Source organism: Macrobrachium rosenbergii, chromosome 40, assembly GCF_040412425.1.
Source record: "Macrobrachium rosenbergii isolate ZJJX-2024 chromosome 40, ASM4041242v1, whole genome shotgun sequence".
Taxonomy (NCBI): Eukaryota; Metazoa; Arthropoda; class Malacostraca; order Decapoda; family Palaemonidae; genus Macrobrachium; species Macrobrachium rosenbergii.
In genome coordinates, this window is record NC_089780.1 from 13,173,459 (window position 1) to 13,199,990 (window position 26,532).

Below are 26,532 nucleotides of genomic sequence, written 5' to 3' on the forward strand. Positions count from 1 at the left end.
CTTCGCTTTAACCTCCTTATTACAACCCGCGTCTTCATCTCCTTCATTAACTCAGGGTCACTTTACGGACCAAAATATAAACAACGACCACGCCACGACGAGCTTCAGTACACCATGGGGCTTTGTGGGGAAAGGACCTGCCGTAGCAGATGCTCCTGCTGCTGTCATAAACTGTCGATTTTCCTGTTCACGATTCTGCTTCTTCTTCTTCCTCCCGTTCATGTCGTCGGTGAGTTCGTTATGTAAATCAAATGTTTTGGGTTTTTGGTTTTATACAGGAAACTAAAATGGATGCACACTGATACTGTGGCTTAATATTTGTATATAAGTACAGTATATATATACATATGCGTATATAAATATTATATATATATATACGTATATACAAAATATATTAAGTCACAAATATCGTTTAACACCCAATTCACCATACGCCGGGAATAACTTACACCCAAGGGGAATTATAACAAGTGCTTCGTCACCGGCAGGACTCGAACCGTTGCACGGTTTAGATACAACGATAGACAGTGACTCTGACCACAGACCTGAGGTATACTAAAAGAAAAAGGACAGAAAACCGAACGAAGAGACAGGATCGCTGCTTTGGAGGAAAGGCAATGAATAGCAACAGTTGTGACATGAATTCCAAAAGGGTCAACTGAATATAAAGGTCAATAACTATAACAATCCTGTAGTTTTATGAGCAACACTAAAGAACAGGATAAATTAGTACTTAAACTAGGAAGGTCTTGTAGTCGTCTCTCAAGAATCGAAAATGTAGTCACCAGGCAAAACTTGTCTTGGATTATGTCAAGATTAGCGAACCCAACGATACCCATCCAAAGAATGGCCAACCCTTTCCGGTCCGAACTCCAATTCCACGAGGGATAGTACTAAACACTCCGTGTTTAGTACTAGCCCATGGTGGGGGGTTAAATGTATTTTGCCTTGTTTAGTACTAGCCCCTGGGGGATCAAATGTATTTCGCCTTGTTTACTACTAGTTCCTGGGGGTCAAATGTATTTCGCCTTGTTTAGTACTAGCCCCTGGCGGATCAAATGTATTTCGCCTTGTTTAGTACTAGTTCCTGGGTGGGGGGTCAAATGTATTTCACCTTGTTTAGTACTAGCCCCTGGCGGATCAAATGTATTTTGCCTTGTTTAGTACTAATTGCTGGGAGGTCAAATGTATTTTGTCTTGTTTAGTACTAGCCCCTGGCGGATCAAATGTATTTTGCCTTGTTTAGTACTAATTGCTGGGAGGTCAAATGTATTTTGTCTTGTTTAGTACTAGCCCCTGGTGGATCAAATGTATTTCGCCTTGTTTAGTATACTAGTTCCTGGGGGGTTAAATGTATTTTGCCTTGTTTAGTACTAGCCCCTGGCGGATCAAATGTATTTCACCTTGTTCAGTACTAGCCCCTGGGGGTCAAATGTATTTCGCCTTGTTTAGTACTAGTTCCTGGGGGGGGGTCAAATGTATTTCGCCTTGTTTAGCACTAGCCCCTGGGGGGATCAAATGCCTGGTACTGAAGTGTTCATGTCTAGAACAGCGAACCCGATTATTCCCATGTCAAGAATAACGAACCCAATAATCTTCCTAAAAAAGTATAGCGAACCCTACTGCGAGTGGGTTCACTAATCTTGACATGATCCCTTTTCTTAAACTTTGCATTAAAATCGTAAAAATGATTAGAATCTGATGGATATACGTAGCATGCGTGGATGGAACAAGGGAATAATAAAAACAGTTCTTTCTGTGTCTTATGACTTTTAATGGGATACTTTCGTACTTCTATTAATCTGTAATCAATCTAGAATGTCTCCTTACTAATAATAATAATAATAATAATAATAATAATAATAATATAATAATAATAATATGGAATATGCCAGTGGAAATTGTACCCATAATCACAGGAACACTAGGCACGATCCCAAGGTCCCTGAAAAGGAACCTGGAAAAACTAGATGCCGAAGTAGCTCCAGGACTCATGCAGAAGAGTGTGCTACTAGAAACAGCGCATATAGTGAGAAAAGTGATGGACTCCTAAGGAGGCAGGACGCAACCCGGAACCCCACGCTATAAAAACCACCCAGTCGAATAGGATGATTGTGATAAAAAAAAATAATAATAATGCGAAAATCAACCTTACAAAATGTGACTAAAGATTTGTGTGTGTATTAACATCATAAAAATGAGTTATGGAAAAGTATGTAAAAGGTTGATGAAGTAAAAGTGAAAAGAAAGTGATTCAGCAAAACTCTCTCTCTCTCTCTCTCTCTCTCTCTCTCTTGTAAACCATCAACTTCACAGTTCTTTCCTTCTCACCGGACAAATGATACATTTCAACCTATCAATCAAAGCTCTCTTTTTGTTCTCTCTTTATGTATGTATTTAAGGCGAGAGCGAAGAAAAAAAAAGGAAAAACAGAAATCGAAACACTAAATGAGCATTGAACCGAGAATAGTTGAGAGAGAATTTGAAAAAAAAATTAATTTTTTTGGGCTGAAATTTAAAAGCTCCGATGTTTGTAATTTTCACAGGCGAGTTGATGCTAAATTTAAAATGCCGATGGAATGAACAATCCAGTGTGTGATTTATCATATAATCTTTCAGGAACTTAAAATTCTACTTTGCGTTCTTAACAAAAATTAAAAAAAAATTAATTACTAGCATACCTACTCCCCGCGACATCATAATAAAGATATAGAGTTCAATATCCAGGACTGCTATTGCCTACCTTTTACACACACACACACACACACACACACACACACACACACACACACACATATATATATATATATATATATATATATATATATATATATATATATATATATATCAGGAAAAATAATTCCTTTTATATAATTACTATATCACCACAACATCCAGACTTTCTCAAAACCCATCACAACATCTGAAGCAAAAACTAATTAAACCTAATGAGAAATTATAAGGTGAACCGCCGTATAGAACCAAAAATTTTATTTCCTTTTTTTTTTTTTTTTTTGGTGCAAGTTTCCCGCGCTCGCGGAATTGGCGAAAGTGTAGCGAGTACTCTGGTCCTGCGGTCGCGTTCAGTATGGTAATTGCAGGAACATCGAAGACGGGGGTGCTTAATGAACAGACTCTCTCTTCTTTTAACTCCTTCGCTCCATCTGACCGTTGTTCTTCTCAGTTTCTTTCTTGCCTGTCAGTCTACCTGTCTGGTAATCTAACAGCCTGACAGTCTCTGTTTAATCAGTGATATTCATAATTCGTATGACTTAATTTCACAGAGGCAAAAATACTCTTATTTTTCTAACTTTTAGGAATAGCATCGATTAGTGAGGTACTACTTTTAAAAGACAATGGACTGATGTGGAGAGAGAGAGAGAGAGAGAGAGAGAGAGAGAGAGAGAGAGAGAGAGACAGAGTGAGTCAATTATTTTATTTTTAGATTCAGGTATCTTTCAACCATTATTGTACAGTTTTTACGCAAAGGGAAATAATCTATGTCAAGTCTTGAGAGAGAGAGAGAGAGAGAGAGAGAGAGAGAGAGTCAACTATATAAATGCAACAAAGGAGGACGTCTAATAATATACATCCCCTACAGACCATCTAGTATAAAGATTAAATTAATTTCGCAATACTGACATAAGGCTGTGTTAATATGAGCAGCGGCATACGAAGGCGCTGACAACTTTAAATAGTATTCTTCTACAATACGCATCCACATCCAGTTTCCCTAATAGCGCTTGGAGTTATGTACCTGGAAATAATGACAGGCGCTTCAAACCACAGTTCCAGTTTTAACAATCCTACCGTGGAATTTTCCATTAGCTTCTCCAATAACGCAGAGTTAAACTGGCGTATTTTTTGTGAAGTAATCACGACAACAGTGAATTTTGAGACAAAGATAACATGTGAAATCTGGCCATTCACAAATTTAATTCTTGTAAGGAAGTTACAGTCTGTAGTCTACATTATGGGGCTTGTGAAGCGATGGACGACTGACAATTGGCAACTGGCTTAATAGTGAAAAGCACACACTTACAGTATAGAGTGAGGAAAAAAAAAGACAGCTATTTTGGCGATATTCGTGCTGCTTGCAAGATCGCCATATTGCAAGCAAATTGCAATATATATCAATTCCGCTGAATGGCGAGAAATGTAGAGATTTGAGAAGGAGACGAAAATGTTGGCACGGGTTGAAGGACGGCTCAGTGTTTTAAGAAACTCTGGCTACGTGCAGAGAATGGGAGATATACTTTCATGAAAAGGTAGACGTGTTTCTGAAGTCATTTTACGAGGCAGCGGAGGGAAAATGAGAACGTGCAGACTAGGTGTGGTGGAAAAAGTGCTGGACAGATTGATTGATTTATGAAATTTAGGTTAAAACGTCAAGTATTGGGGCACTTAACGCCATTCAACGCTCAAAACAGTGAGAAGAGGATGTTGGAGTGGTTGAACGCTAGATTAAAGACGTCCAGAAAATATAGAAGAAGAAAAATAAGGACATGCACACTTCACTTCCTTACAGGTTCGACATGCACACTTCACTTCCTTACAGGTTCGACACGCACACTTCACTTCCTTACAGGTTCGACACGCACACTTCACTTCCTCACAGGTTCGACACGGTTCAGGTTCGACACGCACACTTCACTTCCTCACAGGTTCGACATGCACACTTCATTACAGGTTCGACATCCACACTTCACTTCCTTACAGGTTCGACACGCATACTTCACTTCCTTACAGGTTCGACACGCACACTTCACTTCCTTACAGGTTCGACACGCACACTTCACTCCCTTACAGGTTCGACATCCATACTTCACTTCCTTACAGGTTCGACATCCACACTTCACTTCCTTACAGGTTCAACATGCACACTTCACTTCCCTATAGGAGAATAGTTCGACAGTACTTTCATCCATTGCAACACCGGCTTAAGGAGACGAGCTTTTTCCCCAACTTCTTGCACACTTCCTAATACCTTCCTTGCTTGGCCTAGTCAGTGACACTTCTTCTCTCATCCTGCCATAATCCGATATATTTACTTCCAAACTGTATACAGGTCTTACACATTCCACCGTGATATTCATCATTCATTCTTCTAGGTTTTCATTTTCCCTCATAACTTTATTCATGTTTATGTCGACTTTATTCATGTTTATGTTGACTCTCAGTTTGCTCTTCTTGATTACTTATTTCCCTGCGCTATTCTAGATCAAAACTGTCATCTATAAACATGAACCATTCAATACTCCAATTTATGACCCATTCTCTTATCCCAGAGGGCTGGTAAAAGGTTAGCATTGGCGAAAGGCTGAATCAAGAGTGTCCTGAATTGGTTCTGGTCATGTGGAAGAGAATGGTGGAAGCCAGGTTGTTGGAAAGGGTATTCTTCCGAAAAATTAGGGAAGAAGAGACCCTCTGAATGCACCCCGACAGATGGCGTTAGAAAGGTGCTGAAGAGCAGGGCGTAAGTGAATGATGCAGTGTGTTTGTGAGGGGTTTGACATAATGCTGATGGAGCCATTTGTGTTGATTCATTAAATGGCTGTGTTTTATGTTGTGGAAGTTTTCTGTATTAAGATTTCATCCATGATTCCGCATACAAGTGACAGTGAACGTTGTCTTGCCTTTTCTCATGTGTCAACCCATGTAAGAAAAAAAAAGAATAAATGCTGAATATATCATATATATATGTATGTATATATATATATATATATATATATATATATATATATATATATATATGTATATATATATATATATATATATATATATATATATATATATATATATTTCTATATTTATATATATAATTTCTATATATATGTGTGTATATATTTCTATATTTATATATATAATTTCATTTCTCGCTATAATGTGGTCCGGATTCCACAATAAGTTGTAGGTCCCGTTGCTAATTAACCAAGCGGTTCTTAGCCACGTTAAATAAGTCTAATCCTTCGGGCCAGCCCTAGGAGAGCTGTTAATCAGCTCAGTGGTCTCTGTAAAACTAAGGTATACTTAACTTTCATATATATATATATATATATATATATATATATATATATATATATATAGAGAGAGAGAGAGAGAGAGAGAGAGAGAGAGAGAGAGAGAGAGAGAGAGAGAGAGAAACAAAACGTATGACAGGGAAGCAGCATGTGAATAACACTTCAAATGATCAAACCTAAAAGAACTACCCGTTATTTACGATTATTGTTATTTTTTATAATAAAAGACAAAAAAAAAAACTGGAATGTCATTAGCCTACATAAAAACCAAAAGAAAAAAAAAAAAAAAAAAAAAGAAGCAGCGCCGTCCAAAACATTACCACCAACGGACACGCGAACAGCGCTCCGATGGAACGCAAGTACTGGCAAGTACCGACCGTAGACCGAGAAACGAAAGTCGAGATGCGCAAAAGTTGGCGGAAATAAACCTCATGGGGAGAATAGCGCTGATTAACAGTCCGTGATAATGTTCACTTGAGGCTAATCCACGATTAAATGCAAAAATTTATGGGAAATTTGTCCGTTATAGCGAGACGAATAAAAGTAAACATCATTTTAAATGTTTCCTGCAGGCGTTTGAGAATGGAACCCATTCATCTTGAACGTAAAATATGGCAGATGAAGGAATAATATATTCCCATAAATTGCCTGATATGTCTGCAATGTTCTGACATCTATCGATAATTCAAAATCAATATGTATCAATACAATGAATGGATGAGAGTGCGTTTTACCATATGGCGCACCCGTCAAAAATTTGGGCTGTGTCCAACGCGGCCCCGAGATGTGGGGAGAGAGAGAGAGAGAGCCTTTTTAAGGTAACAGATTACAAGCTATCGTACTTATGACACAATCGCCATAAGGATATGATTGCCCCAGAGCTAAAAGGGTTTAAGTGTGTCTTAGACCAATTCAAACTGTTTTTAAATTGAGCGAATTAACAGTCCTGTTACTAGGTAGTTATTTACTAGTTTCAAAACATCCTCATCCCGTTACAAAAGCTTTTGATTACAGGTAATTATAACATTTTCTTAAACGCGAGATGCAGCACTGTTTCTGATTCAGGTGAATCACTCACAAATACGAAACTAAAAACCGTACTTTCATTTTCACTGAGAAGACATACACCCATGACTGTCCAAAATAAAACTCCGTCTTTACAAAAAGAAAAATTAGCGTAGTCTTAATTTAGCGGACATAGCCTACTGATTCAAGTGAACGGTTACATCTTGTTACTACCGGCCAGTTTCCTGGTTGCCGAGTGTTTTAAAGCGCGTGATTTGTCCACAATTGCGAAACGGAACGGAGTACTGCATTTGTAACTGGCGGGGAACACGCTACCGCCACTTTCTTTAGTAACGAATCATTGACTTTACCTTTCGAGAATAGATGGCGCCTGCTTCTTCGCGAGAGAAACAGAATTGATAGTCTTCACAAAGTTCTACCCACTAAGATTTATTACAAAGAAGATGAGTACATAGTATTCAGCGTAATTCCAAGCGTAATGCTGAGTAACGTACGTATACAATCCTGAGGAGAGAGAGAGAGAGAGAGAGAGAGAGAGAGAGAGAGAGAGAGAGAGAGAGAGAGAGAGAGGAAACAAACACTAGGCAACAAGACATCGCGAGATGTTGCCAAACGAAAATAGTCTCCTGACGAACAGCGTTGCATAACATCGTTGGTTTACCTCGATGTTTGCTCTTTAGGTTGTCTGCAAGACAGCGTGCTTGCACTGGCATTATTCATGCTTGAGTTTTCACAAACACACACACACACACAATACACACACACAGACACATATATATGTATATATATATATATATATATATATATATATATATATATATATATATATATATATATATATATATATATTGTGTCTCTGTGTGTTGTGTGTGTGTGTGAGAGAGAGAGAGAGAGAGAGAGAGAGAGAGAGAGAGAGAGAGAGAGAGAGGTCGTCTTTGAAGCGGAAGAAAATAACGCAATGGGAAACATCCTGATGCAAGAAGCAATAACGGTTAATATACGAAGCTCAAATGAAAAGGAAGGAAATAAATGAGGAATACTTTAATTTGGAAACAATAACAATTCTCAGCAATAATATTAATAATAATAATAATAATAATAATAATAATAATAATAATAATAATAATAATAATAACTATTATACTTGTGGTACCAGTACCTAATTTCAATAACCATTTCAAAATATCAAAGGACACAGTCAGCCCCTTGCGATACGCCGTGACAATTACAATATCCACTGGATTGACTCATCGATAGAATGTTACGGAAACTGAACCATGTTGACCGGAACGCCGAAAGTACCACAAAGATCCCCCATAGGCCGGCCACATTGCAACACCTAAATAAGGCAACGGTTTTACCTGGTAATGATAGCCATAGCATTTCTTCATTACTGTTGACATATCCATACATTCTCTCTCTCTCTCTCTCTCTCTCTCTCTCTCTCTCTCTCTCTCTCTCTTGATTTTACCTAGCAATAATAGCCATAGCATTTCTTCATTACTGTTGACATATCCATACATTCTCTCTCTCTCTCTCTCTCTCTCTCTCTCTCTCTCTCTCTCTCTCTCTCTCTCTCTCTCTCTCTCTCTCTTAGCTTCTTGTGTTGAACAGGCCTAAGGAACCACTTTCTTCATTTTGTTATGTAAACCAACACCGAAGAATAGGAGACGGTTGAAATTATGATAAACACAACAATTACTTAAAATAAGCTCACGAGAAATTAAAGGCGTCCACTTAAACACGATCCTATAAAGAAGATAGAAATATACATCTAGTATTTTTATGAGATTAAGACAAATGTAATAATCAACGCAGTAGTAATTATATATATATAAATGTATATATATATTAATATAAATATGTTATATTATATATATACTGTATGTACATTTATTTCTATTTAGTAGTTAGTTTTAAGCAAAGAAGAAAAAAATTGCAGAACTACCCCAAATAACCCATAGCCTTCTCAGCAGCATAAAAGTAGCAATAAGCATCACAATCTTCGCAGATGTAGATTTGATTTAAATGAAAATATTGGCATCTTGGAGTATTTCGTAATATTTACGAGAGTGAATATCCATCCCAAGAAGTCTTTATCTGATAATAAACAATTTTACTTTGATACAGTTTTTAAAAAATCCCAAGAATTCTATATCTGATAATAAATAATTTTTAATTTGATACAGATTTTTAAAAATCCCAAGAATTCTATATCTGATCATAAATAATTTTTACTTTGATACAGCTGAAAAAATATCCCAAGAAATCTATATCTGATAATAAATAATTTTTACTTTGATACAGTTAAAAAAATCAGTTTCTAAACACAGCATAAATCCACAATAGCAAACCAGTATAATATAAATATATGCAAATGAAATTATACGATTACATGCATACGGGGGCACTGACCCCATATTTTATAATTAAAATATTTTCTACTTTCATACAACGTTCATAGAAGCAGCAGTATTCCTAAACACAGCATAGAGCCACAATAACAAACACAGTATATAATGCAAGTATATACAAACGAAATTACACTGTTATATGATCACAGGGCACTGACCTTTTTTTCACGCAATTACTAAAGCTGATGTGCACTACTGGCCTTTATTGCCCTGCACCGCGGCTTTAAGTTAATGACCCAAGGAAAATCACATGACTTAAAGATGGTAGGTGGATTCCTTCACAAAAAAATTCTTTACAAACACATATATATATATATATTTATATTTATATATATGTACATATATACGAGTATAAATATATTATATATAGATATAGATAAATATATATATATATATATATATATATATATATATATATATATATAGAGAGAGAGAGAGAGAGAGAGAGAGAGAGAGAGAGAGAGAGAGAGAGAGAGAGAGAGAGAGAACTGCCATGTTCAAGGTGCATAAAAGGATATTATTGTATGCAGATTCCAATAATAATAATAATAATAATAATAATAATAATAATAATAATAATAATAAATAATACGAATGCACCGCGTAAATTCTAACAATCAAATCACGAAAGGACTTAATTGTATTCACATGTCATCACCCCAAAAAGTCTTGTCTTGTTTTTTTTTTTTACTGACGTCGGTAACTTATCGCATACGCATCACAAACAGGTTGCAAACAAGCCAACGACATTAAGTGGAGAACGGTATTTGGAAAATGCTGTATAATCATATGAAGAACTGGTTAGAATGCGCCAATAAGTCGTTGACTTGTAACCAACCTGTAAGTGATGTGTGCGATGAGTTTGACGTGTTTATGACATGTTTTGCATTAATGCTGACGCATACTTGTTTCTCCACGACGTCAAACCGACTCTCTTATTAGTTACTTCAAATAAGAACCTTTTTTCCAAAATTCTAAACTTCCTCTTTTGGACGCCCCGTCTAGTTTTTGAACACATGCAACAAAGGAAATTGATTCAATTCTTTTATTTGATAGAGAAAATTTTTATTTTCTTCTACTCTGCTCAATTCATTTTCATTAATCTTTCATTTATTCATCTTAATTCTGGATTTCTGTATCATATTCTGCCAATTCATCTTTGAATGGTATGTTTTCTCGACTTTGTCCTGCCTCGCCAATTAGAATTTACACACACACACATATACGCATGTATGTATACACACATATATTATATATGTGTATTTATATGTATGTATGTTTGTACATATAGATATATATTTATATATACTTTTATATATTTATATATATGTATATGTATATATAGATATATATATATTTATAAACATAAACACACACACATATATATATATATATATATATATATATATATATATATATATATATATATATATATATTTATATATACATATATATACACCTATATACACTCACACACATAAACAACCACCGATAAGTTCACCCAACGGAACCCCTAGAGAAACCTTTTCTCTCTCAGCCAACCTCCGTCTTACCTGGGGCTACCATGTTTCCGTCAAAACGCGAGTTGCGAAGCGCTGTGTAAGTCACGTATTGGGAAAACGAAAGTATAACTTAGTCACAAACAACAGCCCAAGGGAATCGTCATCTTATCTATACGATTTCGTGTGGCTGAAATTATTGATATATTTTCCGTCATCTGCGAAGTAATTTGTCGACACTGCCACCTCTTGTGGTGATCCAGGATTAATAGTGACCTTGTATTGATAGTGATCTTGTACAAATAAATCGTCCACAGTCTCTTCATCTTATAAAAAGGAAGTGGATTTATATCTGAAGATAAATTATACTCTGCGAAGTCTGATTATTCATTTTTGCTTTTATGCCAAAATCTTCGCGACTAGTACTGAATGCATTTATTCTAAGGCCGAAATATTAAAGAAAAATGAGTGGAAAGGGAGATACTATTTCAACAACATTGAACTGTGGTGTCTTGGAGCACCCGAACTCTTAATATCATTTAAACAAATGTCGGAAAGTTTGAAATAATCATTCCACCATCTGTTAGAGTTCCATGTTCTAAAGCTAACGGCCACTGGAAGTCCAAATTGTCTAAACCTCCCTTCCCTAGAGCGGTCTTGTGCGCTTAAATGTCATGTTTATACTATCAGCCCCCAGCCACCATTACCCACACTAATTTCATATTTAGCAATTTACTGACGAATATGAAAATATTACCAAATTAGAGAGACATACACAATGCGTAGAATTGCAACAAGGGTAATCTAGCTTGTAAGCACAGAACCTTGATTATGAAGAATATCACTAACAATAAACTTGATTATAGAGAATATTATCGGCTAGTAACCTTGATTATAGAGAATGTTATCAGCTATAACCTTGATTATAAAGAATATCACCAACTATGAACCTGATTTTAAAGAATATCACCAACTTTAACCCTGTTTATAAAGAATATCACAACTATAAACTTGATTATAAAGAATATCAACAGCTATGAACTTGATTGTAAAGGATATCACCAACTTTAAACCTAATTATCGAGAATATCACCAACTATAAACCTGATTTATAAAGAATATCACCAACTATGAACCTGTTTTTCAAGAATATTATAGACCTGATTGATAAAGAATACCACCAACTATGAACCTGTTTTTAAAGAATACCACCAACTTCTGTATAAACCTGCTTATAAAGAATACTGCATCGCCTACTATAAACCTGATTATCAAGAATATCAAGAATACTACAACTACTGTATAAACCTGCTCATAAAGAATACTGCATCGCCTACTATAAACCTGATTATCAAGAATATCAAAAATACCACAACTACTGTATAAACCTGCTTATAAAGAATATTGCATCGTCTACTATAAACCTGATTATCAAGAATACCACCAACTACCAAAACCAAACGAATGAAAAATTACCACTGAAATGCAAAACAATTACCAGCAAAAACCTCGTGCGAAGGAATATGCAGAACTAGAATAACAAAAGGTACACAGAACTTGACTTGAGGCAAAATATAGCTCTTGGTTTCTCAGCCAAGGGTGCTCACAGTTTGCTAATATTAGCGGTTGAAGCACGCGACCACACCACACGGATCATAATCTTGTTTTAGTAATGGCCGAGTCATTTTGTGGGTTTCCGCTTTATATCTATTCAATAAAAAACTGTATTTTGCAATGGCGGTAATCTTTAAAATCTGTAGTTTTAGGGAACATTATCATACTTAGGTTTCAAGAGGAAAGGATTTGTGTATGAGTTTTTTTTTTTAGAAGGAAATTGTAGACTAACTTTGACGAAAGTAAGAATCTTTCCAGGAAGACTCATAAACAATATTTATTGCGTAGTGGTTTATGTAATAGCAGTAATGGAGTGTTTTTTTTTTCCAGTTAATTTCAGGAAGTTTCACTTTACACATTAAGTTGAGTCCTGTTGCTTAATTACTGGTGCCTGAACCTTATCTAGATATGCCGCTCCCAAAGGACTCAAATCAGCGGGATTCCTCTGCCAAATAGGAGAGAATATTTCTCCAATGGGTTCACAACCCTTAATGCACACAATTTAACTCAGGACAGGGTCGACTAATCCTGCAATTATATGAAACTCAGAAAATTCCACCTATTTATCTTGATATACATCATCATAGCCGTGATTCGCCCACTAAAAACTGTGTCTGTCTTAAAATGATCCGCTAACTGATGAGAGAGAGAGAGAGAGAGAGAGAGAGAGAGAGAGAAATCTTCCCATACTTTATTCAGTCTCTGCCCTGGTTACAAATTTCACAATACAAAACCAGACGTATTTAGCCATTATGATTCGATCATCATTTAGTCATTATAAGCATCGACTGTTTTTAGAACAATATTCTGGATGCATTATAAAAAATCATTGATCAAAAGCCTTCGACAAAGATAGAGGACAATGTACCACATATATCATATTCATTCTCTTTCACATTTGGCAAACAACTATTTTTCTGAGCAACGGTATAGAGATACTCTCCTTCTTTCCGACAACAAATGTACACAAGGTTAGGAAACAGTCGATAATTCTCTATCCTACATTAAATAATAAAAAGGAATAAATACTCTAAACATAACAGTCGTACAATTAAATGAGGGTATTTTAAGTAACTTTCATCAAAAGGTCAGACCACAGAATACCCATGAAGCCATCACTTCCTCATTTATTTCACGAAGATCGGTGATTACAGTATTGGAGCACTCAGTTTAGTGACGGTTTCCTTCCCTCCACCACCAACCCAGGGAATCCTATAAATTCTTCCTTCTCAGGATGTGGGTCTATGGCTTCCTCAGAGTTGAGACTAGGCACATAACGTTAATACGCACACACACACATATATATATATATATATATATATATATATATATATATATATATATATATATATATATATATATATAATGCTCACGTAACCACCTTCCATGTAATTACATACTGCATCAACTCCCAACTAGCGGTATTGGCAAAATTATGCAATTTAATATTCGGATGCTTTATTGCAACAGAAACCTTTAATTGGGAATTACGCAAAGGATTACGTCGAAAATGGCATTGCACACATGATCTCCGCAAAGATTGACATACCTCAGCATATAATTAGCGATTAACTAAAAACAGTGTCACTTGGGTGCTTTTTTATATAAAAATTCGATCGCCAAAGAAAACGGGAACTTGAGGCTTGGGCAGAACTTTGAAAGTAACTGCAGTAAATTTTTTTATTTCTTTTTTTATTACTTTCACTTCGAACTTACTACAAACATCACTTTCAGTTATAAATAACAAAACGAATAGACAAATGACCTCCATGTCTTTAACTTACCAATGTAAATCCATGTCATGTTTTACTTTCAAAGGTTTAATTATGATTACTCGTTCTAATGATTCCACAAACGATCAGTTGCATAATTATAAAAACATTAACATAAACGTATTAAACGAAGGACCCTAATTAAGTGGACAGCTCACAAAACCACGATAATTAAAATGAGAACCATAAAAAAAATCACCGGAGGACGTTATCAGCTCACGAAAATAGGCCTACATAAGTCAAAGGTGGAAGTTTAGAATACAACGCACGTCAAATTAGATTTTTCAAGAATTACCCACACTTAAACATTTGAACAAAACCTAAAACCTAGGCGTGACGATCTACAATTACACAAATAGCCTCAGAACAAAACACAACCTCGCTTGCCGTGTGGTCTATGAGTCTAATGGCGACAGCACGAAACCACAACCAGTGTGAACCGAAGTATTACGGAGCATGTCAGGGCGAACCAAGCTAATGAGAGTTCCGGTGACATCCAAGGTGATGGAAGCTAATTCTCTCTCTCTCTCTCTCTCTCTCTCTCTCTCTCTCGTTGTGGTTCCAGGTGTCATTCTATCGTGTTTAGGCTAAGTTTTGGGGGGAAAGTGGCTGACGAAAACCTCACGCATGCCCCCCTGGCTTCTCAGAGGTTCGTGTCTGGTCACTCATTCGTATCCTCGCTAGACCCAGCGTTACTTAATATGGCTAAACAGAAGGCCATCGGTATCGCAAACGTCACTGCTGTTGGCTTGAGCACATACACAAGAAAACATAGCTTAATAAATTCTTGAAACATTTCTCAAGCCTTAAATAAAGAAGCAAAGAGAAAGATATTTAGTGAAAAGTGAGACAACATCAACTCTTAGTCATGAAAACAAGCCTAGTGAGGCAACTAATGACCAAATACTAGAATATTATTTTCCATAAATACAGTTCAAAAGAATGTATCAACTTCTGACCCCTAAATACGTATAAATTATAAACTGCTGACCACAAACTCAAAAGACATGAATAAAATAGACTAAACACGCCACTAACCACCAGGAAAGAATAGTGGATTAATGAGGGAGTTTTCTCTCGTCAAACTGAGTCTGTGCCCTTGTACTCAAAAAGGAGTGTTGGAAGCATGGCACTTTGTGGTTAGGGTGCCAATAAATGGACTTCAGGTATGTAAAAATAATATTTTTGTCTTTGTTGCATTGCGACGTCACAGAAAAGATTTGAAAGTTCCAGTACCTAGTACGTTCAAAAGGTTTTCGGAAACGATGCCTTAACACTGTCACAAACTTGTCCTTATATTAAAATGAGTTATTCACCAGCAGCTTCAAATCCTGAAGTGAGAACTATAATCACCATGTATTAAAAATACCACTTGGAATCAGAGCTGATTATGTCGCCATAACTTGAAAACTTCCTAACTTCGGAGAAGTTTGTTAATCTGTAGGCTCGTGTTTGTTGTTTGTTTAATCTAGAAGCAAATTTTAGTGTGGCAAATCAGGCAATTTCATTGAAGCCATCAAAACAGACCTGAATCTGTGCAAAAAAAAAAAAAAAAAAAAAAAAAAAAAAATTATCTTGGTATTTGTCTTGGCCCTGAGGAAACACTACCTAGTGAATTTGGAAAAGATTCTGATGGTACAGTCCTCTACATGCACTGTAAAAATCATTTCATTTTCGCAGATTAGCTTGAAATTCACCTTGATTTTCATTTTCTCTACAGTTCATGTTTTAATGCGCTGGAATATTACAGTAACATTTCACTGCACTTATGAAAATGTCACTGAAATTATGACATTTTCAGCTCTTCCATTATCTAAAGCTGTATGTACTACAATGTAAGGTTTCTTTCTGAGGACATTAAAACAACTGCTTTAGTTTTATCAACAGTATAAGCATTAACCCAAATATATCTGTTCAGCAGCGTATTTTGGTCTATCTCTTCTTGCATCTTTTGTGTATGTGTGTGTGTGTGTTCTGAATCAACGTACATACTTCCCTAAATTCTAAAAATGACTGACGCAATAACTCCAGTGAACGAGCAACGAACGGCAAACAAGAGTTGGTTGCCCAATTGTCTTATCAGTCCACCATCAGCTGGTTTTCGTTGACACACATATGTTCGTCATGGAGAGGGATTCGGGATGCTTTCTGTTCCGCTCCGGAGAGCGTCATTAGATGGCATCGATTAATGAGTCTATGTGATTTTGATTTTCTCGATCATGATGTTTGGCGTTCATTCTCGTGATGTTTAAGCGTTTGCTTATTCACAATCTCACGTATACACACTCGCACGTGTATATATATATATATATATATATATATATATATATATATATATATATATATATATATATATATATATATATATAAATGTGCTATGTAACAACGAACGACCTAAGGAACTCCTTGACGAAATACAATATGAATTTTATACTGAAATATAGAATGTAACTGAGGAAATACCTGGAAGAGATAAGAGAATTGTTTTTTAAATGTACGAGTGCAAAAAAATCGGTAAGAACAACAAGGAAAGGTACAATCTATCGGTTACCGTTCCACAAAAAAACTGTAATTAGAAGTCCAATTTCCAAGCAAAAGAACACCCTTAAATACACTCAGACATCTCCAGATGGCAGTTGAAGAAAGCAAACAGATAACACAGCTATTTATCAAAAAGAAAGAACAACACTGAGGAATCAGAGTGTTCTGAGCTACAGAGGAGCAGATGTCTGCAGTGATCGTCAGCTTGACAATGCAACAGTAAACTTGTTGTGATACAGTGAAGCTTTCTTGATGTTGAACATCAATAAGACTTTGGCAGTCGGATGTCGAAAGAGATTCGCAGTTCTAAAAGCCATGTCTGAGAAGGATAAATTACTGAGGACTGCTTTAACATCAGGCATCAGAAATGTATGTAAGTCTACGGGAGAAGAAGTAATGGGGTAGCACGACTGACATCTTGGTTAACGGATTAGACCTAAGATACCATGAAGGGCAGGCAGAAACAAAAGGTACATGTAGTAGAAAAATATCAGTTAGGAGATGCAGAATGCCAAGCAGAGCATACTAACTGCTCGAATCTAAATAGTGGCCAATACTGAAATTAATATCCTACATAGTTACAAATAAAAACAAATCATTAACACTTCTCATCACAGAAGACCTCAACTCCATGTCATGGCTTATGAAGATTAAAGTTAATTAACGGGAAGATAAAAACCACAAAACACATTTAAATCTTTAAAAAAAGGGAGATATACCAACAAGATATCACGACAATGTTTGTTCTACGCCTTTACTTTCACAGTCACCCACCTGGCGTCTTCCTATAAACTCAACGGATGACTGGGTGAATGGACGTTGATGGGGGACGGGGGTGAGAAGATGGGGGAAAAAGAAGATAAGGAGGAAGGGTAATGCAGGGAACTGAGGTGAAAGGGGTACGATCAAGTTTGTTAGTCTTTCTAAAAAAAGGATGCAATCATCTTTCCTCTGGCACGGACGGCATGCATCGTACCTCAATGCATCAATTGGGGTGATTTTTTCCGTGTCATCTCGTTCAGTTAATGCTAATCCTTGCGACTTCTTGTGCTAGATAGAGATGAGTAGTAGCTAATGCCCACATTCCAAAGATAATTCCAGTCATAAGTAAAAACCTGAGAGGATAAATACTCAAGACTAGTTTTCTACGTGACTACAAACTGAATCTGTTTCAGGAGGTCATTTGCAATAATGTTTAGTACCAGTCTCTCTTTCCTGAAGTAAGCAGGCTAAAAATGGCTCCATTTTACAAATATGGTTACACCAATACCTGCTCCTTTACAGCAATCTGATAACCAGTGCTTCCATTATATTAATCAGACTACTAGTACTGCACGTACTACTAGTGTGACAGCAGCTGCTGCAAAAAACATAAGCCTACATTTCCCATTAAAACTTTCATCTTCGCAATTACGTAGACCTATCATATCCCATTAACGTTCTATTCGTCTACAATCAGAAGCATAAAAGCTTTCTAACAATCAGACGGCGCATGTAATACGTTATCTAAGAAACCACAATCGTTTTTCCCAGCCAAATGCAGACTGCTTGTATACTGGGAACAGGTGGAAACACCATTAGGAGTTTGCAACATGTTATAATGCTTGCTTGTAAGTTCTTACGCCTTAAACTTTATATTCCTGTTACAAATGAATAATTATTTGAAATGTAGAGTTGCATAACAAAGTTGTTAAAAGAGAGAGCACTCAAAAGTTTCCCCTCGTAAAACAAGCAAAAATTAATCCATACAGATATCTAAAATATATGAATCCTTCCACTGCCCTAATATATATATATATGGAATTATGAAATATCATAACTAAAACCCCAACTTAACGTAAAGAAGAAAGATACCTTCTTCAAAAAGTTTCAAAATAATGCTACCCAAAAAGGTCAGGAGTTCAGGAAAGAGGGTAGTTACCACCCTCAACGTGGCAACCAGGAAAGAAAACCTCCCTAGCTAACCCAACCAGCAACTGCCTCACTTCTTTGGGCCTAAGTCATTGTAATTGTGCCATCTGAGGATAGCCAGTTCATAACAGGATTAAAAAATAAACCCACAATTACTTTAGCAAATATCATACATCTGTGGGGGAGTTAAACTCCTCATTTTTTGCAATTGAAAGAAAAATAGAAAACGAATGGGACTTAACCATGAAGGAACCAACAAAACAGCGTCAAGTCCTTCGGGAGATAAAGAAACTGTGAATGCCGTTATCTAATGCGTGCATATAAACTAGTATTACGAAAAAATAGACTAGCCTGTCATTCCTATTATATAAAAAATCATAAGTTTGAATATCCAGTAAATTTTCAACTTTTACATGGTAAAGGTCTACGCAAAAAAATATAATATAAAAATACTCTATATTTCACATGTAACCACTATAATCTATCTTCCTTTCAGGTTCATTACACTAAAATAAAAAATGAAAATAAGGACAAACAATAACTATTAATTAGACTGTGACCCTCAAATCAGGTTACGGTAAAACATACTGGGGAACCTAAACATTAATTCTGCCGATACCTGCCTATCAGGTTGGTGGTGCATCTAAACCAGCTCTAGAAAAATGCATTTGGATTCGACAGATACCCGTATATTATATGAGCAAGAATAGACTTATAGCCTTCGTAGCGTGTCCATTTTGTAGTATGCATTTTCGGATGAGATTGCTAGACCAGTGTCCTTATTCGAGATTACTAGACCAATATCCTTATTCGAGATTGCTCGACCAATGTCCTTATTCAAACTGGCTCAAACACTGTCCCAGTTAACTAACAAATCGCTTAAAAATCCTACGAAAAAGTACAAAAATGATGTATACCAATCTTAAGATGCACGGGGGACCTAATTAAGATTCCTAATTTAATTCACGAGGTTCAGTACGGCTTGTTCTCCCAACTGTGAGGATAAGCCTAGAAAGTGTATCCCACCACTTGCTCTTCGCCTCTTCACCACAGTGGCGTCCAACATGTGTTTCAAATGACTCTACACGCCGTAATTCACCAAGGTTTAAAACTAGTGTTTGTTGCCGGTTAGTGTTTTACACTCCGCTCATAAAAATGAAATGTAACCTGAGACTTTTTTTTTTTGTTACCGCAATTTTTTATTTCTTTATTCTGAAACATAACCAACTTTTTTTATCATTTCACTTTCCGCAGCATTTTTTTCATTTTTTCTAACTTAAAAACTTTCCACTAGAAATATGCTTTTTTTTATCTGACGTTCTCTTCCACACATTACTTAATTCTAATGTTGATTAATTTTTCTTGACAGGAAAGGATGGCTCTTAGAATAAATAAGACTGCGGTCTCTGTTACATTCAATAAAGAATTAAGTGCGAAATATTTTGGAGCGTTTCCCTAATGGGATGTAGAACCAAACTGATAAATATTTAAAATACTAGCTGACCAACCTGGTGCTGCCTGAGATAACTCTGAATGACAACTGATAAACTTTGTCTCTCTCTCTGTCTCCAATTCTCCCTCACTTTTCCCCTCTTTCTCCTCCCTAACACCCCCTCTACTCTCCCTCTCTCTCTCACTTCCTCTCCCTTCACTCCTCTTTCTCTCTCTCTCTCTCTCTCCAACACTCCCTGTCTCTTTCCCTCTTTCTTCTCCCTAACACCCCATCTACTCACTCACTCTCTCTCTCTCTCTCTCTGGCACCCCTTCCCAACTCCCACCCCCTCTGGTGCCATTGATGTCTTACCCCCACAGTATTCTATCCCAGATAGTAAGTCATATGTATACCGAAATTAGGTACAGTATGATAAATTCATAAAATTACTAAGTCTACAGGCATAATCAGCCCCGTTTCAGGAAAGCCCTTCCCACCCTAACCCCCTTTGGTGCTAGTGATGTCTTACCCCCACAATGCTGATTTCTAGATAGTAAGTCATATGTATACCAAGTTTGATTGAAACTGCTCAATGTGTTTCAGAGTTATTGTGGCACATACACATACATCCATTTTTATATATATAGAAAATTATCTTGTGACAAGTGAAGTCTATTCGCATTTCTCTATTTATTATATTCTTTTTTTAATCTATTTTTACGGATGTTCAAACAATTACAGCCTTGCAATCGTACCTGCAAAAGTGAAGGTCATTAAACCTCTCCTCAGTGGCAGCTGATGTCAACATCTGTGCTTCAATTGGTGACAGTCATATGGTACCAGATCAGGCTGCCATAAAATGAATGTCCTAGAACTGTGGACTGTATCATTGTCACTATACCTTTCATTTTCCTAAGTTTAAGTTCCACTGAAGACGTAATCAGGAACATTTTCCCGCCCTTTGGTGCTCTGTCGTCGGCTGTCAAATGGCGTTTCTATATTGACACCATTCTTATTTGTAGGGATTTTAACCAATCCTCATGTTTCTTTCATGTGAAACATTCTACTAAATTAGTGCCCATTTGACTTTCCAGTATGGATAAGTGCATAAAACATTTGGATCTTTCCTAGATAGTGACCCCCAAGAGTTTCAACCCGGTATGTATCCACCTTAGCGGCGTGTTTAGTACAAGCCCGTTGGGAATTACCGTAAAAACATAGACACAAAAGACTGTAAATATCATAAAGATATTGATCCCCAAGAGCTATTAGTCCTAGATAACGACCCCGAAAACCCTTGGGGGTCACACTCTGGGAAAGATCCAAATAATGATTATGAAAGCATTATTAATAATAATAGAATGTTTTAAATTTTCCAAATTACGCCTTACTCTATCGATATTATCCTTCGCTTCAAAAGAGACGAATAAAAATCTCTAAGGAGAAAGCTTCCAAGGGATCAGACATTACTCAAGATCAAAGTCCAAAGAATAAAGAAAATATATGAACGGTAACAGTGCAGAGTTATTAACTGATAATAGATGGCATTTTAGACCAACAAGATTCTGTTTGATCTTAGCAACTGTCTTTTAAAGATAATTAGTCTTCAGGAATATTCGCCATATTTTATGCTGTAAAATATTCTGATCAAAATTTACCTACTTAGAGATAACACTCTCCTAACCTATACAAATCATAATTACAACGGTATTGTTATTACAGGACAACAAACAAAAACATCCCAGCCGGACACACTGCCACAACTCGATGACGTCACAGCGGAGAACATTTCCCTGACTACCTCCGCAATCGACACCGGTTGGTGGAAATTTCTCCCCTGTCAGACGGACGGAAGACACGCCACCAACGGACTCACGGACAGCAATTATGACGAAGACGGGGCATTTGCTAGACAGCCTGGGGAAAGCAGTGCAGAAGACACTGCAAAAAACGTGACGTTACCAATGGGAGGTGAAATTCTTCTTAGCGCCAAAATGCCACCAAACAGAACTAGGTCTAACGAATTCAAATCGCATCTGCCGTTTGCCAAACACGATGTTACCTCCCGCCATTTTGAAGATAAACATGAAAAAATGTCTAATTTATTTCTAAACAACGAAAAACGTCTTAAGAGAAGTTTGTACTACGGGTTGAAAGTCGGCGCGTTGCCAAGTAACTTCAGGTATAAATCACGAGACCGTCAAAGTGCAGAAAGCCACAGACCAAGAGAGAAGAGACAGATGAACAGACAGACAGTACGGACAGACAGACGGTTTCAAGACGGACGAACAGACAAAGTGACTCACTGGACAAACGACAAGGAAGGAACATATCAAAGTAGGCTAAGGATTAAATTCGTTGTACTGACGACGTCAATACTTTTGTATATAAGTATCTTGAGAATTAATTTTTAAATGAATTATACATCATTATTATTACTTTTGAAGGGTAAAATCGTCCCTCTAAAGACCTAAACCACTTACATATGATTAAGCAGTCAAACACTATGCCAATCGTATATAATAATAAATCTTAACACTTAAAAAAATTGACCGTAGTAGCATTAGTAATAAATGGGATTCCCCTATGAAACGGCCCCCCTAACTTCTTCTATTTCTCCTTTGCTTATTCCGTTTAAGGTTATTATCTCTATAATACCATATATTTTTTTTTATAAATTCCTTCTATTTTCAATTTACCATAACATGATTACTCACTCTCCATTTCAACAGGGGAAAAGAAAGAGAGAACGCATATACGTTCGGTTCCGCACACGAGAAACCGTTAGGCCGAGTGTATGCATAACATTCCATTAACCCTGCGGCAGAATATGAGACAGCAGATGGTCCACAGGCACACAAGGCCCTTCGTAATGATCTTGGAACCCCACCATAAACGCGGACAAAGCGCTCTTCCCTAACCGAAAGCGTCAGAGCACTTCCACGTTGAGAAACTTCGTAGTCAATACCAACAATTTGGCGCTTTTTTTATCGCCATGAAAGGGCTGACGTAGGCTGACGAGTGGAAAGTAAAGTTTGGATTTTGTGTCACTTAACGGATTACGTTGGGGGCGGGTTGCGGATTAACAAAGTTATTTTATAAAAAAACAAATTGGAAGAACGATGTGGGGGGAGGGGGTGATTCTTTGGAAAACATGACACACGATTATCGGAAAATCGAAACTCATTAAATGACATGTCATTACTATACAAAATTTTAGCATTATTAAATTATATCTTACTCCTTTCTCGTCCGCAGAAAACGTCTTCATTTCACTTAGTGGTACTATTCCAGTACACAAAAATACGTACACGCAAAACCGCTGAAGCCAAAGAAGTGTTCAAAAGGAAACGACAGCGAAAAGTACTTTCTTTGGGGTACAAAATACACAAAAGTACCTGGCACCATGTCGTTTCCTTTTAAACATTACCCGTGGCTTCAGCTTGTGATATAATTACTGTGTGTAATATATATATATATATATATATATATATATATATATATATATATATATATATATATATATATATATATATATATATATATATATATATATATAAATATATAAAGTATATATATACACATATATATATATTATATATATACACCAATATTAAATTAAAAGTATAATAAAATTGAATTATAAAAATTTATATTAGTATAAAAATAAGGAGCAAATATTCACAGAATTCACAATTAAGACAAAAATTTCATTCTTAATATGCAAGTTCATTTTACTACTGATTTCCTCTGTGGCCACTTCATTAGGGCCAAGAATATTCAGGTACTCTTGCCACACTAAAACTACACAGTAGTCTCATTACTGGAGAACAATCCACACTCCAACATCTGACAACTTGAGGCAACTTTCCATTCACTTCCATGAAAATGCAAAGAAATCTGAAGTACCAAGCAACATACCTTGTGGGATACCATGCAAATCCTGCTAGTCATTCCAGTTCCTCTTCTACTTACAATCTTTCCAAACAGCACTTGTTAGCATACCATAAGTAACTGGAATGTAAGACATATGCATGTGTAAATCCAACCAAAATGATATTTTACAAATTCTATTACGGTTCGTGGCTGAACTGACTTGATAAATTAAAAATATCCAATGCTACAGAGAAAAAACAAACAAGACCTTGAGAATAATGTGAATTTACTAACTAAACTCATCAATTACAGTGAACAGCATTGAAAAAACTTGAACTTGCTTGTATAGATTTTTAAACTTCATGCAGAACCAATATTAAGTTGAGCAAAATTAGGTTTACTTAGCAAAAGCATTCAATGGTTTAATGACGAAACTACTACTTATCTATGATTTAATAGATAAGTTTCCAAAACGTTAATAAGATGGTTAAATCTGACATCATTGGGTAATCAAATAAACCAATCCTTTCTTCATCGGTTTCATGTATGGCCATATTTTACTTTAATACAGTTGCATACCACAAGTAACTTACAATTATTTTTCTAAATCCATCAGAAAAATATTTAGATTACATCACATTCCAATTAAAATTATCCTTTTTTTTTTTTCTTCCCTCAGGTACAAAAGGTGCTGACGAAAAGGCAACAGGTGAACCTCACACCCCTGAACTCACTGCCGAAGAATCTGCGTCAGCACCAATTTTCGTAACAATTGTTCAGCGGCACAAAGAAGCTGATTATTTCATTGATAACCATCATCCCTACCATCCTCCTCCTCCTCCTCCTCCCCCACCCCCTGTATACCACCCAGAGCCACACTACCATAATCCTCATCCTCCTCTGAAGTACCATCCAACACCTGAATACTATCCTCCTCCTCCTCCCCCTCCCCCTGTAGACTATTACCACTATGAGAAAGAATCCAAATACTACCATGCCTCAGACTACCATGAACCCAGCTACCACAAGCCAAAGTTTGTCCATGATATCAAATACGTGGAAGAGCATGAGCATTATCCTCCACCACCTCCACCTCTACCACTCCCCAAACACGAAAAGGGCTACCACTACGCCCCTCCTGTATACCACGCAAAGAGTTACCATGAAACTAAGGTTCAACATGACTACGTTCCCCCACCTCCTCCACCACCTAAAGTTTACCATGAACCAGTGATTGTACACAAGGGGCACCATCATAAAAAAGATTATTACATCCCTGAGCCTGAATATCATCATCCTGCTCCAACCACATACGAATACAGCGTAAAAATATACGACAGAAAAGATGACTTTGAACCAGAATACTATGATCTTCCCAAAGCCTACCATCCAGGGTATGAAGAGCCAATAAAAGAAGTGAAGCACGAGTACAAGAAGGGCTCACGATCATTTGAGCACAGTGTCAGCAAACTTCCTCCAGTACACATTGTCGCTGATGATCTGTATGATCCACCACCACCTCATGGATTCATCAAGGCCAAATACGAGAAACCTGCATCATATTCACCGCCACATCACCACAGGTACAATAAAGATCATCCCTTACCCAAAACGTCTTATCACACCTCACACTACAAAGATTCAGTCCCTGTTCCTCCTCCCCTTCCTCCTCCCCCAGAGTTAACTGAAGACAGTTATGAAGTACCATTGCCAGCTCCCCTTCCATCCCTTGAAGATGTAGATCCTCTTATCTTTGATCCAATCCTCCCATATAATGCGTACTTCGAAGATGCCTCCAGAATTGCGGTAGGTGATGAGTTTCCTTCTTCAGATCTTCCCAACACTCCCTTACCCAGAGAGTACCCTTTCCTGTTTGATTTAGACCCAAATAAGCACTACAGCTCACAGATACCAAATGTCCACACATCCATAACTAATACACCCAAACTAACTTTTACTTATTATCCACCAACTTTTCCAGCTGAAGAGGAAGCAGAAGAAGAAGAAGAGGATTCATTACAACAAGGTCTGACCACTGCTTCTATGTATTCTAATCCAGAACTCCACACCTCAGTCAGCACTGGTATCCCCGTAACTCTTTCCAGTAATGCCCAATCTTCACCAACCCTTACTACAGCATCTGAGTCTGTTCCACCTAAACCAAGAGTAACAGAACCATCAACAAGTACTCAGCAACCATTAACAACAGTTGTAAGTGTTCTGAATTTCCCAGAAAAAGAAACGAGCACTCCATCTTCTGCTATGACCATAACGACATCAATAATAACTACCAACAGTATACTTACAGAAAAAACAACTGACTCAGTGACAGAACTGTCATCTAACGCCAAAGACGAGACAGACTTACAGAAACCAGTCACAGAATTAACAACACTAGAAAGCTTGCCAAAGAGTTTACAACACTAG

At 36.8% G+C, this 26,532-nt stretch overlaps 1 protein-coding gene across 1 annotated transcript; it reads left to right on the forward strand.

The window, feature by feature from the left end:
- LOC136826136 (uncharacterized) lies at positions 1–26,532 on the forward strand. The gene is made up of 3 exons (XM_067083130.1): positions 1–229; positions 21,952–22,047; positions 24,785–26,532. Exons 1-3 carry the CDS (start codon positions 115–117, stop codon positions 26,530–26,532), a joined length of 1,959 nt encoding a protein of 652 aa, XP_066939231.1. The 5' UTR covers positions 1–114.